General features: G+C 38.2%; 1 protein-coding gene across 1 annotated transcript in view; it reads left to right on the plus strand.

The window, feature by feature from the left end:
* The window catches only part of ext1c (exostoses (multiple) 1c), a 100,377-nt gene that overhangs the window by 84,677 nt on the left and 1,390 nt on the right, over positions 1 to 14,310 (plus strand). Inside the window, exons 5-10 of the mRNA XM_006631435.3 lie at positions 8,560 to 8,692; positions 9,605 to 9,723; positions 10,328 to 10,423; positions 10,916 to 11,002; positions 12,584 to 12,744; positions 12,945 to 13,116. Of these exons, the coding sequence (XP_006631498.2) occupies positions 8,560 to 8,692; positions 9,605 to 9,723; positions 10,328 to 10,423; positions 10,916 to 11,002; positions 12,584 to 12,744; positions 12,945 to 13,116 (768 nt within the window). The remainder of the gene's footprint in view (positions 1 to 8,559; positions 8,693 to 9,604; positions 9,724 to 10,327; positions 10,424 to 10,915; positions 11,003 to 12,583; positions 12,745 to 12,944; positions 13,117 to 14,310) is intronic.

Consider the following 14,310-nt stretch of genomic DNA (forward strand, 5'->3'; position numbering starts at 1 on the left):
TGGAGTTATAGGGATAGTTGTCTGTAGCAATCTGCACATGTACTATAAAACTAAGTGTTGTTCGTGGGTCAAGAACTCTTTAAGCAGAACAGCTTCAGTGAAACAGGGGATTGATATTGGAGTAGAGCCAAGGAACAGGAATCAGATTCATTGATCACAGTGAATTAAATCAATCTTCATATTTCTGTTGATAGATACACGATAGTTAGCACATTTTACTGTATATAATATGGTGGAGTGGCAGGGTGGCACTAGGACCCCGGTTCATTTCTATAATTTCTGCGATCACCCTGTGTTCATATGGGATTTCAGCTCCATTTTCCTCCCACATTCCAAAAACCTACTGGTAAGTTAATAATTGGCTTCTGGAAAAACTGGCCTTAGTGTGAGTGTGTGTGCCCTGTGATGGACTGGTGACCAGTTCAAGGTGTATCCTGCCTTATGCCCATTGCTTGCCAGGGTAGGCTCCCCCATGACCCTGCTGCCATGAATAAAGTCGTTAGAAAATGGAAGATTATATACAGTACTGTACTGTATAGCATCTTACAATGAAAACAAGAATATTTTGACTTGGCAGAATTCATTGCTGCCTACTGTAGAAACTAGTGCTGTGTTACTCTGAAGGCTGGAACATGTGTGACCAAATTTGAGGAGGGGTAGAATGGCATACATTACACATTCTATCAACAGAATATGTTGAAAAAATGTTAAAAACCTTATTTGACTTCCTTGTCAATATGTCATTTATGCTTCCCAATGCAAGCCTTTTGACCTACAGTAGACAGCAGCAACTATTCATTTGGTTCGTTACTATATTAGTTTTATCTTGAGTCTCATGTAAGCTTGAGATGCATAACTGTTCAATATTTTTATGCTTAAGTGGAGAATCAAACATTTCGAGTAAAATGGTGGCTTCAAAGAAAACAGGTTATATGTTCATTCTTTCTAGCCCTTTTGAAAACATTCTCAGACAACATATGAGAAGTGCTTCAAGGATCGGGGCTGGGTCAATCAAAAGGTCCATACTGAGGTATGGAAAGCAAAGCTGTATCTTTAAATTCTGTGTGTAAAAATCAAGCAACTGAGGGAAGTTAAAAAAAATGTGCAGCAAAATGTGGAAATTTACACATGGGAGGCTTTTCCCAGTTGTTTGGAAGTTTAGTTCAAGGGCTTGCTCAATAAAGATGCAAGCAACTTATGGAATAGAATATTCACCTGTGTCAAATCGTATAACAAAAAACAGACATTGGCGGTAAAAGATGCAATGGTTTCAGTGCTGTACTTGATGAGTGTGGATCTAAATGACCTACAGTACTGTATAGCAGTTCTGATCGGCAGTTCTTGCGAGATACTGTGACTCAGACAGAATCTGAGAAGAGATGTGCTGTCTAAACCCCATGGCACAACCACAGGGCAAGATACTGTATAACAAAGGCGTTTGTTAATCATTTTGAGTAAAGGAATTGACTTTTCACTGACAACTGACAGTGCCCCAGCTATAGTCGGAAGAACAGTAGGGATTTGTAAGGATCATTGAAAATCAAATTGGCCACTTGACAGTAAATATTCATTGTATTATTCATCAAGAAAATCTTTGTGCCAGAACCTCTAATTCTGAGCTTAATAATGGTATGACTACAGTGGTGAAGATAGTTAATATTCTTCTTGCTTGATCTGTTTTGATACAAAGGCAGGTTCAAGCTTTGTTTCAGGAGATGGACAGTGTAAATGAAGACATTCCACTTCACAACAATGTTTGTTGGTTCAGCCATGGAAAGAGTTTGGCACTTTGTCGATTGTCTTAATTCATTAAAGGTCTTTTTTTCAGAGAAAGGTTACAATTACCCTTAACTGGAGAAATGGATCACCCAATTAATATTTCTGACATCTAAACAAACTTAATCTCTGTATGTAGGGTGCAGGCCAAACTGTTTTTTTTTATTTAAATAGAAGCCATTTCTTGTGAAACTTGCCATTTTTTCTCAGGACATTGACACCTCTAATTTCCTCTATTTCCAGTATATTAATTGCACCATCATGAACTGTAAAAACTAAGTGTTGTTCTGGGGTCAAGAACCCTTTAAGTACATGTACAACCGCTCAGTGTTGCCAAGAAGGGAATGTAATGTTAGATACAGTATAAAGCTTTGCAACATTTTGGCCATGTTTTCCATTCTGATCAAACCACACTACTTTGATACTAGCAACACGGATTTGACGGGGTTTCAGTGGTCTGGTTTTGATAATTTCAAAATGCAGCTCATTGAACAACTGAGCTTAATGCACACAGAGCTATGGAGAAAGATCACAGGTTTTCTATCATCACCTGCTGGAAGTTCCTGTCTGTGAAATTTCACAATTTCACATACTGTATGAAGCCATGTTTGTGTCCCTCCCGGAGCCAATTAATGACTAAACACTCAGAGGCTTATCTGTTACTTAAAGTCTCAAATTATGAGGATGAGATTGGTGAACTCAGGGCAAGGATCACACTAAAATGTGAGATCTCCACCTGTATTTATAAATGAAGCTGCTAAGTAATGGGACTACTATTGTATTATTAAAAAAAACTATTAATAGTCAATAAGTTCACTCTTGGCACGCTCCTGAAAGTATAGTATGATCTATGCCACATTATATTGTTGCTGTAATCACTGACGTGTTTTTAGGGCATTGTATAAAAGAAGGACTTTACATGCTATAAATAATAAGTTAAATCCAGAATATCTTAATAAATAAATTATGGTAACAGCAGCAGTTCATTAAAACACTATAGTCCTTTTCTGACCTGGAGCTGTTTTTGCATTGCTCTGTTTAGAGAGTATGCTTTAAGCATCAGCTCTGACCTTAAAATTCCTGTAAGAATATCAAGGAGCTCAGCGTCAAATGAAATGAAAATGCGATGACAGACCACAAGATAACATTTTCATCTTGTTTGTGCTGTTATAACCCCGTAGCCTTCTCTAGAATATGCCTCTCTGTGCTTATGGGCAGTGACTTGTAGTCAAAAAATCACATCTGTCATCATTTAGACTATTTCACGAACACTGAACTGAGACGGAGTCCATTCCATTAAAATAAAACTTTTGTAATATGAGAGGAATATAAAGTAGACTTCCACTTTTATTCTGCTTACTAAGTCAGGTGCTCTTACTGTGCTGAAAATTAACTTTCATAAGGATCCCAGGATCTAAAAGCACATCAGCAGTATCAAAAGCCATGATCATAACAGTGTTAATTTCAGCTATTTTTTAAGGTGCCTAACAATTGAATGGGTAATAATTTGTGGCCAAACACTGCTGGTTAGGACAGTTTTACTAGAATTGTTTTTCTTCAGAGACTGAGACAGTCACGTGATTATCCTATGTTTTACATGAAATCTGTACTCTGTGTTATAAAATAACACATTAGAGGACTATAATGAAGTGTGCAGTAGTACAATAGTATGATAGTTGAGCATTAAATGGGAATGCTGTTAACATAAGATTCATTTTCAAGGAAGAAAATGTTCAAAGTAATTTCCACATAACAAAGCACATATCGAAGATAGTTTATAGTCTGTGAACAACAACGGGAGAAAGATACTGCTTACTACTTGTTCTTAATTGTTTTTTTATGTAACAATTAAAAGTAAATCCAACACTGATTGGGAAGAAGAGGAGAATAACAGTGGTGCACTAGCTTCAGTCTAAATCCTTAGCAATGGACTTCATACTTCTGAATAATACTATTTCTTGTCCCCAGTAGATTGTCTCCCCATTGGCGATTAAAGCTCTGGAGAAGCATGGTTTTAGCACTTTCTAAACCTTTTGGGTTAGTGCCTCAAACATTCAACACAGAAAGAAGAGGCAGCCAGGGAGAACATTATGAGTAATCCTGCAACATTTAAATCAAAACATTTGATACAGAATGAATCTACAGCCAGCTTTATCTTGAAGTATGATTTTGTGGATCAGGCAGGGTCTTACACATACACACATGCAGAAGGCTGATCATCACACAACTACATAGACAGAGCCTTAGTAGAAATGGATAAATCCCCTGTGTTTTGTGTTCCGATTTTCAATGTGTCTGGTTTCTTTATCATAAGAGCCACGAAAAGTAACTTTGGCAAAAACAGAAATAACTACATAGTGCTGCATAAGCTATTCCTATAATTATAAAGGCTGACAGCAAGACATGGTTGTTACAACAGATCCTTTAGTAGGGAAGAGTTGAGTGCACTTAAAATTGCATTTAGTGTCTGTACACAGAAGTTATAATAGTGATTGCTGATATTTTAGTCAGACATCTGTAGACAAGATCAGACCCAGTCAGAACCTAGTTTGCTTGCAAAGAAAAGTTCATTTTTGTTTTCATGCTGGCACAGATAAGTCCATTAGAGCCATGAAGCTAGCAGGCAGGAATTTGTCATTCAAATCCTGTAGCAAGACATGCAAACTTGCGCTGTGAGTCAAATAAGTAGATTATAGTGGAGGGTGTTCAGGCAGGCGAGAGCTTATTATCCTTGAAGCTTGGGTTAGTAATAGTGATTTTCCACAAAAAGGCTCTTGTCCAAATTGCACTGAAAGCAAAGCTTTGGCCTGAACTTCCTACATTGGAGTGCCACTGTTCACTACACTGTTCACCTCCCTAGGCTTGTACTGTAGATTACCTTCCAGTCTCCTTTCATTACCTTGTCAGAACCTGGCTTTATGAAAACTTAGGCAGAATTTTTCTCTTTGTTTTATGAGTCATAGCTTTTTATCCAAAGAAGTAAATATAATGGACAGAGCCTGGAAAAAAATGGGTACCCACTGTACATGTGCTACAACTTGAAAAAAAATAAATTTTGAAGAAAAAAATAAACGTTTGGATATTTCTTTCCAATGTATGTACCGAGTAACACATACAGTATAAGAAATCTGATGTTTCAGACATGATGCCCAAGTGGTTACCTTGAATTCAAGCCCTGATCCAGGCCTGTACTGTATATACCTTTCAAAGTAATTTAAGATGTTTAGGGAACATATATTCCAGGTGGAAATGACTTTTGAGAGGCTGAGAGATTAATAGGATTTATTAGTCTTAGTCGATACATTTTTTTGCTCGGATGTTTATTTTAATTTATTTTTAACTTCAGCAAATTCTTAGTCCAAAATACAGAAGCAATAAATATTTTACCAGTGCTAATCCAGTGGACTTGTAAATTATGCTCATTGAGTTAGTCAGTAAAGGGTGGCATAAAGCTGAAAGCCCTTTCCAAAAAATATATTTCTGGTGTCAACAGTGTTAAGAGTTTTCTCTAATGCAGGTTACATGCATTACAACCTCCATAGTGGATGGCTAAAACAGAGATGCTGACTTGTCTCTGTATTTGTTACATGATCAGAGCAGTAATTCTGTATTTTTAGTTTTTTGGAAAGTGTTAAAAAAAGTACAAATTAAAAGATAAAGTTAAGCCCTCCAGCACAATTCCTGCAGGCACAGGTAGAAATAAAATGTATGTTTATTTTGTATTAACCAAAAATTGAGTAATTTCTATACATAAAGTGTTTAAAACAAACTACCCAGCCAGATTGTTAATGATTAATCCATTGGAGTCTGGAATACAGTACATGTTTTAAAAGTCATTTGATGCATTAAAATTAAAAAATATGATTAACCAAATGGTTCATGATTTTTGAAGGATCATAATCAGGAAATGGGGTTTAAACAGCTCATTTGAAAGATTTATACTAAAAAGACTAATAAAATATTATTGTCAATTCTTGCAAGAACATCTATGCAAGATACACATTTCTTTTCATTAGGCAAGTACTTTATTAGAGCACTTTTCAAATGAAAGAAACACACCGTTTGACATCCATGACAACATATTTCTTAAAAACATGTCAAGATAGAAAAAAATATCTGTATAATATTCCAGGTGTTTGATGATAATGCTGTTGCCTTTACTGTAGTCCAGACGGATCCTAGCAGGGTTTGGCCTCAGTCTGGGGCAGGGCAACTTTAATACCACTGCTCCACCTGCTGGTTATCTATAGAAATGCAACTCTTTACTACGCTGTTGAGAAACTGTTTGCCTCAGAATGGGGTGCCTCAGGATTGTGTCAAATTACTGGTCCTGTGAACTCACACATCTGCTGGTGTTCCTTGCAGCTGAGCTCTTTATTTAAATGAATCCTCCACTGAAACAACAAACTACTTGATTAGTACCCTTGCAGTTTTTTTTTACTTGAAGGTTGGAAATTATTGTGGAGTTATTTGAGTTACTTCATACATATTATTAACTGTATGAAGACCTCAATTATTCAGTTTGGGGTTAAAGCAGATCAGAAATGAGTAGGTGTGTGGATCTCTAGGACCAAAATTGGGAACCCTTACCTTGGAACAAGAGATATAGAGGTAGTGATAATTTTTAGTGATCTGAAGACTGAGTCAAATTCAATTGTCTGACTACTCAAGTTAGTTTCTGTTATATAATATATAATATATTAATATATATTATATAATAATGAAACATAACAGCTCAGACTGTCATGTCGGTCGTGTGGCAACCATTGTAGGAATTCCTGCATTTTCAGTAAACAGTAAATGAAGAAGAACAGAAAACATACTGTGTAAGGCTGTTTGTATTGAACTTGACATGAAGGCAATAATTCAAATTTAAATAAACATTGAATATGAAAATTTGAATCGATCATTTCAATTAATTTTCCTTCCATTAAGGCATACCATCTCCAGTCCTCCAGGGACATAGCATTTTAAGGATTTCATTTAATTGTAGACAGAACTCTTAAACAATGAATGCTTATAATTACTAGAGCTAATCGGTAGCTGTGATATTTCTAATGACTCATACATAATTCAAGCATGCAGGCTTGACTGTCTTGGTTGACAGACAGGAATGTAAAAAAAGGCTCCAAACAACATCGGGCCATTCTGCCCATTTCCTTGTTTGGTTCTTAGTAGTTTAGTTTTCTAAGAATTCTAAAGGATCCCAAACAGTAGGCTTCTGCCACAAGACTTGGAACTGCTTCCACAATCCCACAATCCTCTGTATAAAGAAATAGCTTCTGTGTTTGGTTTTCAGTAGCTCTAAAATTATTTTTTCTTAAATTTCCTGGATCCTGTTGCGTTTGATCTCAAAGAAGTTTGCTGAGTTGTCTTGGTCTTTGCCTTTTAAGATATTGACTTGGTTTTACAGTCAAGTCATTTCAGTCGCTCCAAGGGATTAAATAACTAAATGAATCATTACCAGCCTCAGGTTGCTCATATTGCATGTAATAGATTTTACCCAGAAACACAAGTTAAATTCAGAAAATGCAGTGGTTCAATATCGAAGTCCTCAAAAGACCACAAACTAGTATGTCAGACAGATTTCTTGAAAAAACTTATATTACCTTAACATTACATAATTACAAAATTAGACGTAAAAAGCTTTGTTATAATAGTATATTAATATAATATAATAATAATACAGTATATAATATATTGTTGTAATAATATATTAAATATTTTGTCAAACACAATGCAATGTACTATACACACTTGAAATAAAACATGTAGTAGATAAGGTTCAATCCATGTACTATAAACCAGATTACAGAAATTTATTTTGTTCTGAAAATATATTGTTCTGATCTGCTGTATTGCTTTTTTTATGTTGCTGCACAAAAGCTAGTCTAATTTAATACCACAGGGTACATTAGAAGAATATTGCAGGAATATTTTATGGCAAGAACAAGTCATTCAGCCCATTAGAGCTTACTGGTGACTCTACAGGAGTGGCACTAATTGACTTTTTCTAGGCTTTCAGCTACAGTACAGTATGTATTTGCTATGGGTTGACAGTGTCCTTGAATGCCACCCCCCTGCAGAACTTCCAAATATCTTCAACAATCTGCTTGATCCTGATACTTTATCTTTTATCACGCTGTGCCTTCTAAGAAATACTCAGGTGCTGTTTCTGCTCAGAATGGTTTTTGCCAGGTTAACACATTACTTTAGCAGTGTAGGCTTTTGAAAAGATACTCCCCAATTCTCCCCAGTTCAGCTCTAGAGAAACAGGCTCACATCTGTTGATGTATAGGTTTCTATACGGCATTTCCTGAACAGCTGAGCCTGGGCTAACCCCTGTCTCACCACTACGCATAAGGTCTTTTTTTTCCGCTCTCCTGCCATTCCACGGTTCGTCCCTTCAGACGTCCGTGACAGGAGTAGGCTGTGATGACAGTTTGTCTTTAAATGCCTTCAACTTAACGTTTCTATCTTGATAAGATGAAGTGCATTTGATTTTGCAACATGAGCAGGCAGCCCCAGATTCTGCATAAAACCCAACAGACCCATCATCCTATGATCTCTCACTTACTTCTTTTGGTTTAGAGATACACTGGACTGCATATCATATTACTGGTACAATTAGATGAATAAGAGAGTGAACTTGCAGGGTGGTTAGTGGCTCAGTGAAATCTCTGCCTCCTGTGAAGGCTGGAGTGTGTTGTTGTACTTTCTGTAGGTGAACAGAAAAAGTCCCATCCTGACCACTGTTCGGCATGGCTGTTTCTGTCTTCCTAGATCATAAAGGACCGCGTGTTCTCACACATCTCTCGCAACAAGCTGATGTGGAACGCCCTGCCTGGAGGTCTGCTGGTCCTACCGGAGTATTCAACCCATCTGGGACACTTCCCTTTCTACTACCCGAGCCAGGGTGAGACTGCGGGAGAGATGGCAAGGAGGTCCTGGGGCGTCCTTGGGACAGTCCTGCGTTCTGGTTTTTCTTACAGCTGAGCCCTCAATCCATCTTCATGAAGCTAGTTCAAGCTTCCCAATTCCCTTTTTGTGTCCTAAAACAATTACTGTTCTCGTAATAGCTTAATAATTTTACAAGTAACGGCAAGGGTACCCGCTGAAAGCAGTTCAAAAGGTCTAAAAAGATATGGGGGGGATTAACATTCAAGACGATTCAGCTTTTCTTCATTAGCCATGTATTCAAATTCATTTTTGGATCCTTCAGTTCTTTCATTTGCGATCGGTAGGTTGGATTGTATCGTTAGGAACTTTCCTGTAATGAAAGAAGAAGTACAGTAAAAGCAACTGTAAGTCAGTAAACGTCAAGTACAGAGGTGTTCATCGAATTGAACAAGAGGACTGAGGAAGGATACACTTTCTTAACTAAAGTAGCTCTTACTCACGTATACATATTTGTCAGCATTACCCATTTATCCAGATGGCAGAAATTTTGCTCTGGCACAGGCGTATGTGTTACTTATGTAACAGGCCTATGTGTTGCATCAATTCTGGATCGATGGGAATGGCACACACTACTTGTTTAGTAGTGAAGGGCACTTATTTAACCATCTCACCTTAAAGAAATGGCTTTTATATATAAATCTCATTCATCTTTCCCTCTCAACTTACTTCATCAAAGGCAGCCAACATTACAGCACTGTAATAGTGCACATTAGGATGTGAAGAGCTCTCTGTGTGATGGATGACTACAGTTTTGAGAAAGCCAGATGCACCATTATTCCACTGCCCTGTTCACCTTGCGCATACTCTGTCCGTCTTTTGGTCTCCACTTACCCCCCTTTCCCTCTGCCTCCTAATCTGTCTCTCTCAGGTCTCAGTCCCGGGCAGGAATTCACTGCTGTTATCCACGCTGTCTCACCTTTGGTCTCACAGTCACAGCCAATCATGAAGCTCCTCCAAGTGGTGTCCAAGTCAAAGTACTGTTCACAGGTACTATACAGCATTGAAAGGCTTATTCACAGGCCCATTGGCTGCGGAATCGAATACATTGTTAGAAGTCCATTAATCAGTGAATGATTAATTAATTAATTAACTCTGCATTCATCAACTAATGTGTTTAATTGCTTAAACTTTCTCTGTTGATGTCAAAACAAGGTCAAAGGGTGATTTGTCTAGCAATTGCTTCACAGTGGAAGATGAATGTGGGGAAATACAGTATATCTGCAGGTACACCTACAATATTATTAAGCTTTGCAAGCATAGAATTTTGTGTTAATGAAAGTGTCTTTTGAGGGGAAATTACTCCTTTGTATTGTGAAGGGTGCTAATTTATTTACATTTAGGGGCAACAGAGCAATGTACTAGTGAAATAATATGGTTGGAGCAATCTATATCAAGCGTATTGAGGTTCATCAAGGTCACCTGATTTGTTTTGATGGCAAGGGAGAAAGGAAAGTGAGACAGCTAGGAACTCAACCGAGGCACTTTGATACATGATAATATTCTAGAGAGAGAAAACACAGTTTCAGCACTTACCGCTGATGAGGGCTGATAATTTCCTTGCTGAGCAGCCAAGTCACCCCTTTCCTTTCAGATCATTATTCTGTGGAACTGTGAGAAGCCTCCACCGCCCAGGAGCAAGTGGCCCCAAACACCAGTGCCTCTGACCATCGTGGATGGGAAAAAGAAAGTAAGTCATAACATTACCGAATGTGTGCACACAAAGATAATGCCACCCTTTCCTGGGTCTTGACTGAACCTCAAACACACACTGAAATCTACCTCTACATCACATGTCAAGAAGTTCACTCCCCATCATTTTCTGTCCTTTATTTCATTCTGTTGATGTATGATTTTGCACAACTGATTTTGTTTTGCACATTACCTGTTTCCTGTTGTTGTTTTGCTCATTGCCTGTTGTCTCTGTCTTTCTTATACAATTGTATTGTTGTTTCTTTGTAATACTTACCGTCTGAGAGCTAGCTAGAGCTAGTTAAATAGCATTTTGTTGTACCGTATACAGTACCTGTGTATGAGTATAATGACAATAAACCTGAACTTGAAACACAGGAGCAAAAGTAACAAGAGTGAATGTTAGTGCCTGGGAAAATCCTTGCTCTACTTTTCAAAAACGCTTTCAAGCCAAACCATTTCCTGGATTCTTTTTTGTGACCTCCCACAGGTTAGTAGTCACTTCCTGCCCCATAGTGCCATTGAGACAGATGCCGTTTTGAGTCTCGATGAAGATGCTGTTCTGCTGACAAGTGAGGTGAGTCCTATGGGCTTTGAATTTGCTTTTGAGTGTGCAGATGCTGTATCATTCAGATTCTAGTAAATACCTCCAGAGCAGTGGTCTCACATTCATTCCCTGGAGAGTTGCAGTGTCTTCTGGTTTTTATTCTATCGAGGTACTTCACAGACTCGATTAATTCTGCAATTGTCCACAAATGCATCCCCATCCACAAATGATTAAAAGCGGTAATCTGGAAAGAATTGTATGTTTTAAGTGATCATCTACAAGGACAATTGTACATAAGATGTATTTCTGTTCAACAAAAAAATATCTGAAGCTGAGAATTTAAGAAGGCAGTGAGACCCCTGCCTTACGGTATTGAAAAGCCTGGGTTGCATCATACAATATCAACTAGCTGTTGTCTGATCTAAATTTAAATCCCAGAACCAGTTTTCTTTTATGTAATTTTGCAATTAATGAATTAGATAAATGCTTGATTACTTTATTAGCATACAAATACAGTTTGTACTGTAATTAGTACTAGTTGGTACTTGTCTGTCACTTGATGTCAAATTATGTTTGTATAACGGTAAACTACAGTAGGAGGCAGGAGTTACTCATTATTTGTCCTAGCTCACGGATGATTTACATCCTTGCCCCAAATTATGGAAGGCCATACTCTTATAAATAATAATTCTTTACTCTTATATAGCATTTTTCTGGACACTCCACTCAAAGTGCTTTACAGGTAATGGGGTCTCCCCTCCACCACCACCAATGTGTAGCACCACCTGAATGATTCGACAGCATCCATAGTGCAACTGTATGCTCACCACACCAGCTATCAGTGGGGTGGAGAACAGAGAGATTAAGCCAATTCATACATGGGGATTATTAGGATATTATTGGTAAAGACCAATGGGAAATTTGGCCAGGACAATGGGGTAACACCCCTACTCTTTTCGAGAAACGCCCTGGGATTCTTATTGACCACAGAGAGTCAGGACCTTGGTTTTACATCTCATCCGTATACATCACTATACTGGGGCTTTAGGACCCACACAGACAGCAGGGTGAGCGCCCCCTATTGGCCCCTCTAATACATCTTCCAGCAGCTTCCTTAGTTTTTCCCAGAAGGTCTCCCATTTCCCATCCAAGTACTGGCCAGGCTCACACCAGTTTATCTTCAGTAGGTTGCCAGTTGTGAGTTGCAGGTTGATATGGCTGCTGGCATATTAACTTGTGAGACATCATGAAGATGATTAAATCAGACTACAAAATAAAATGCAAAAAGAATATTATTCAGTATTCAGTCTGTGTGCTCCGCTCGGGAAAAAGCTTGTAAAAATACTTCTCAAGCCCACATAATCAGGGTTGTTTGCAGGACCAGCTGTTCCATTTTTTTATGAAACAGGGAATAGATTTTCCCCAGGCTGACTAACTCAGAAGATTGTCTATAAATCCATATCTATATACTCTTTCCATTATAACAAATATTAAAGGCCCAGTTTCTACCTGGTGTTATACTGAGATTATGATCTTCACTTCATAAGTAATGAAGAAATAAAACAAACAAGGAATGAAAAAAAACAAAACCTCACATCCTTTTCTCTGCAGGTAAACTTTGCCTTCCTGGTGTGGCGCAGCTTCCCAGATCGGATCGTGGGATATCCTCCTCGCAGTCACTTCTGGGACAGTAGCAAGCAGCTCTGGGGCTACACCTCCAAATGGACCAATGAGTACTCGATTGTGCTGACTGGGGCAGCCTTCTACCACAGGTAATCTAACCCTATAAACCACTCAAAGCTTGGTTATTGCAAACTATCTCCAATTAAATCAGAGATGAAGAGCAAAGACAAAAGCCCTTCAGCTCTTGTAGTACATGAGGTGTCCTATATACACTGCAGCCGTAGAGCCAGATCATGATCTCACCGCTGTAATGATCCCACACTTCTGACAATGGTCTCTCTGTACATAGGTACTATCACCACCTCTTCACACACTACCTCCCTGCCACTCTGCGCAACCTCGTTGACCAGACAGCCAACTGCGAGGACATCCTGATGAACTTCCTGGTGTCAGCTGTCACCAGGCTCCCACCAATCAAGGTCACACAGAGGAAGCAGTACAAGGAGGTGCAGGGCCAACAGGTGAGTTACAACTGCATGATCTTCAGTCAAAGGGGGCGGGGCAGAAGAGCAACGATGAGCTCTGACCTCCCGGCTAATGTGGGCTGAGGGTTCCAGTTCTCATCCAGATTGATCCATCTGTATCCGACTCCTGGAATGGAACAGAATCTTATGCAGTCACAGACTTTTTAAGTCCTCTTCCTGCGATAAAAAACGGGATAAGAGCTGTTCCTGAATTTGAATATAGAATTTACATTGGGTTTCTTCATTACTCTACAAGAGAAAACATCAGTCACTATCTTTTATAGTCTAGAGCAGTGGTATCCAGTTCTGGTCCTCCGGCATCTCAAGTCTTACAGGTTTTGAGGGTGTCTTTGATAACTGGCTACAGATAATTGTATTATTGTATATTACACAAAATAGTAAATTAGGCAGAATTAAAAGATAAAAGTGAGTTTTTAGTTAACTGCAAGATCAGATATGGGTTGGGAGCTCATTCTACACTCTTTGGGCAACAGACCACATAACTGGATCTAAGCAAAATCTGAAGAGCACAAATAACATGTACTGTAGGTGAAGGGTATGGGTAATAGCTCACTGACATAGTCAGGAGCCAAACTATTCAACCTTTTGAAGGTGTGCAGAAGCATTTTGGATTGTAGATTCATATGGAGATTGATTTAATATTTTAATTAATTAAGCCAGTTTTCCTTTTGATCAATAACCGAAAGCTTGATTGAAATGAAAGCCAGCTCAATGCAACGAGGCAGAGACCCCTGGCATTAGGTAATGGGCACAGTTGTAAACAAAAAGTAGCACTTTTTTTCTGAAAGTTATTCACCACTTCATTTCTTTGGAGAGGGGGCACCATATGTATTGATATAAATGTACTGAGTCATTTAGCTGCAAACTGGGAACAGTATTTAAAATCAAAAGCATGTTACTGATAAGTTATAGTAGAGTTTAATAGGCAATAAATACAAAAATAATATAAAAAAACTTCTGAAAATATTTTAAATAAGAGCATCTGTAGTAGTTTATACATATAGCTGTAAGATTAACTACACATGGCAGTGTACGAATATGCTATATATAAATCTACAGTATTGTTTACCAGTCTACCTTTGATGTTCACATCAGCTCAATTGCTAACAAATTAAACTTGTATTGCCATATACTTTTACAATCCACTGATGAATTAAAAAAACTGAGCAG

This window comes from Lepisosteus oculatus, chromosome 11 (genome assembly GCF_040954835.1).
Source record: "Lepisosteus oculatus isolate fLepOcu1 chromosome 11, fLepOcu1.hap2, whole genome shotgun sequence".
Taxonomy (NCBI): Eukaryota; Metazoa; Chordata; class Actinopteri; order Semionotiformes; family Lepisosteidae; genus Lepisosteus; species Lepisosteus oculatus.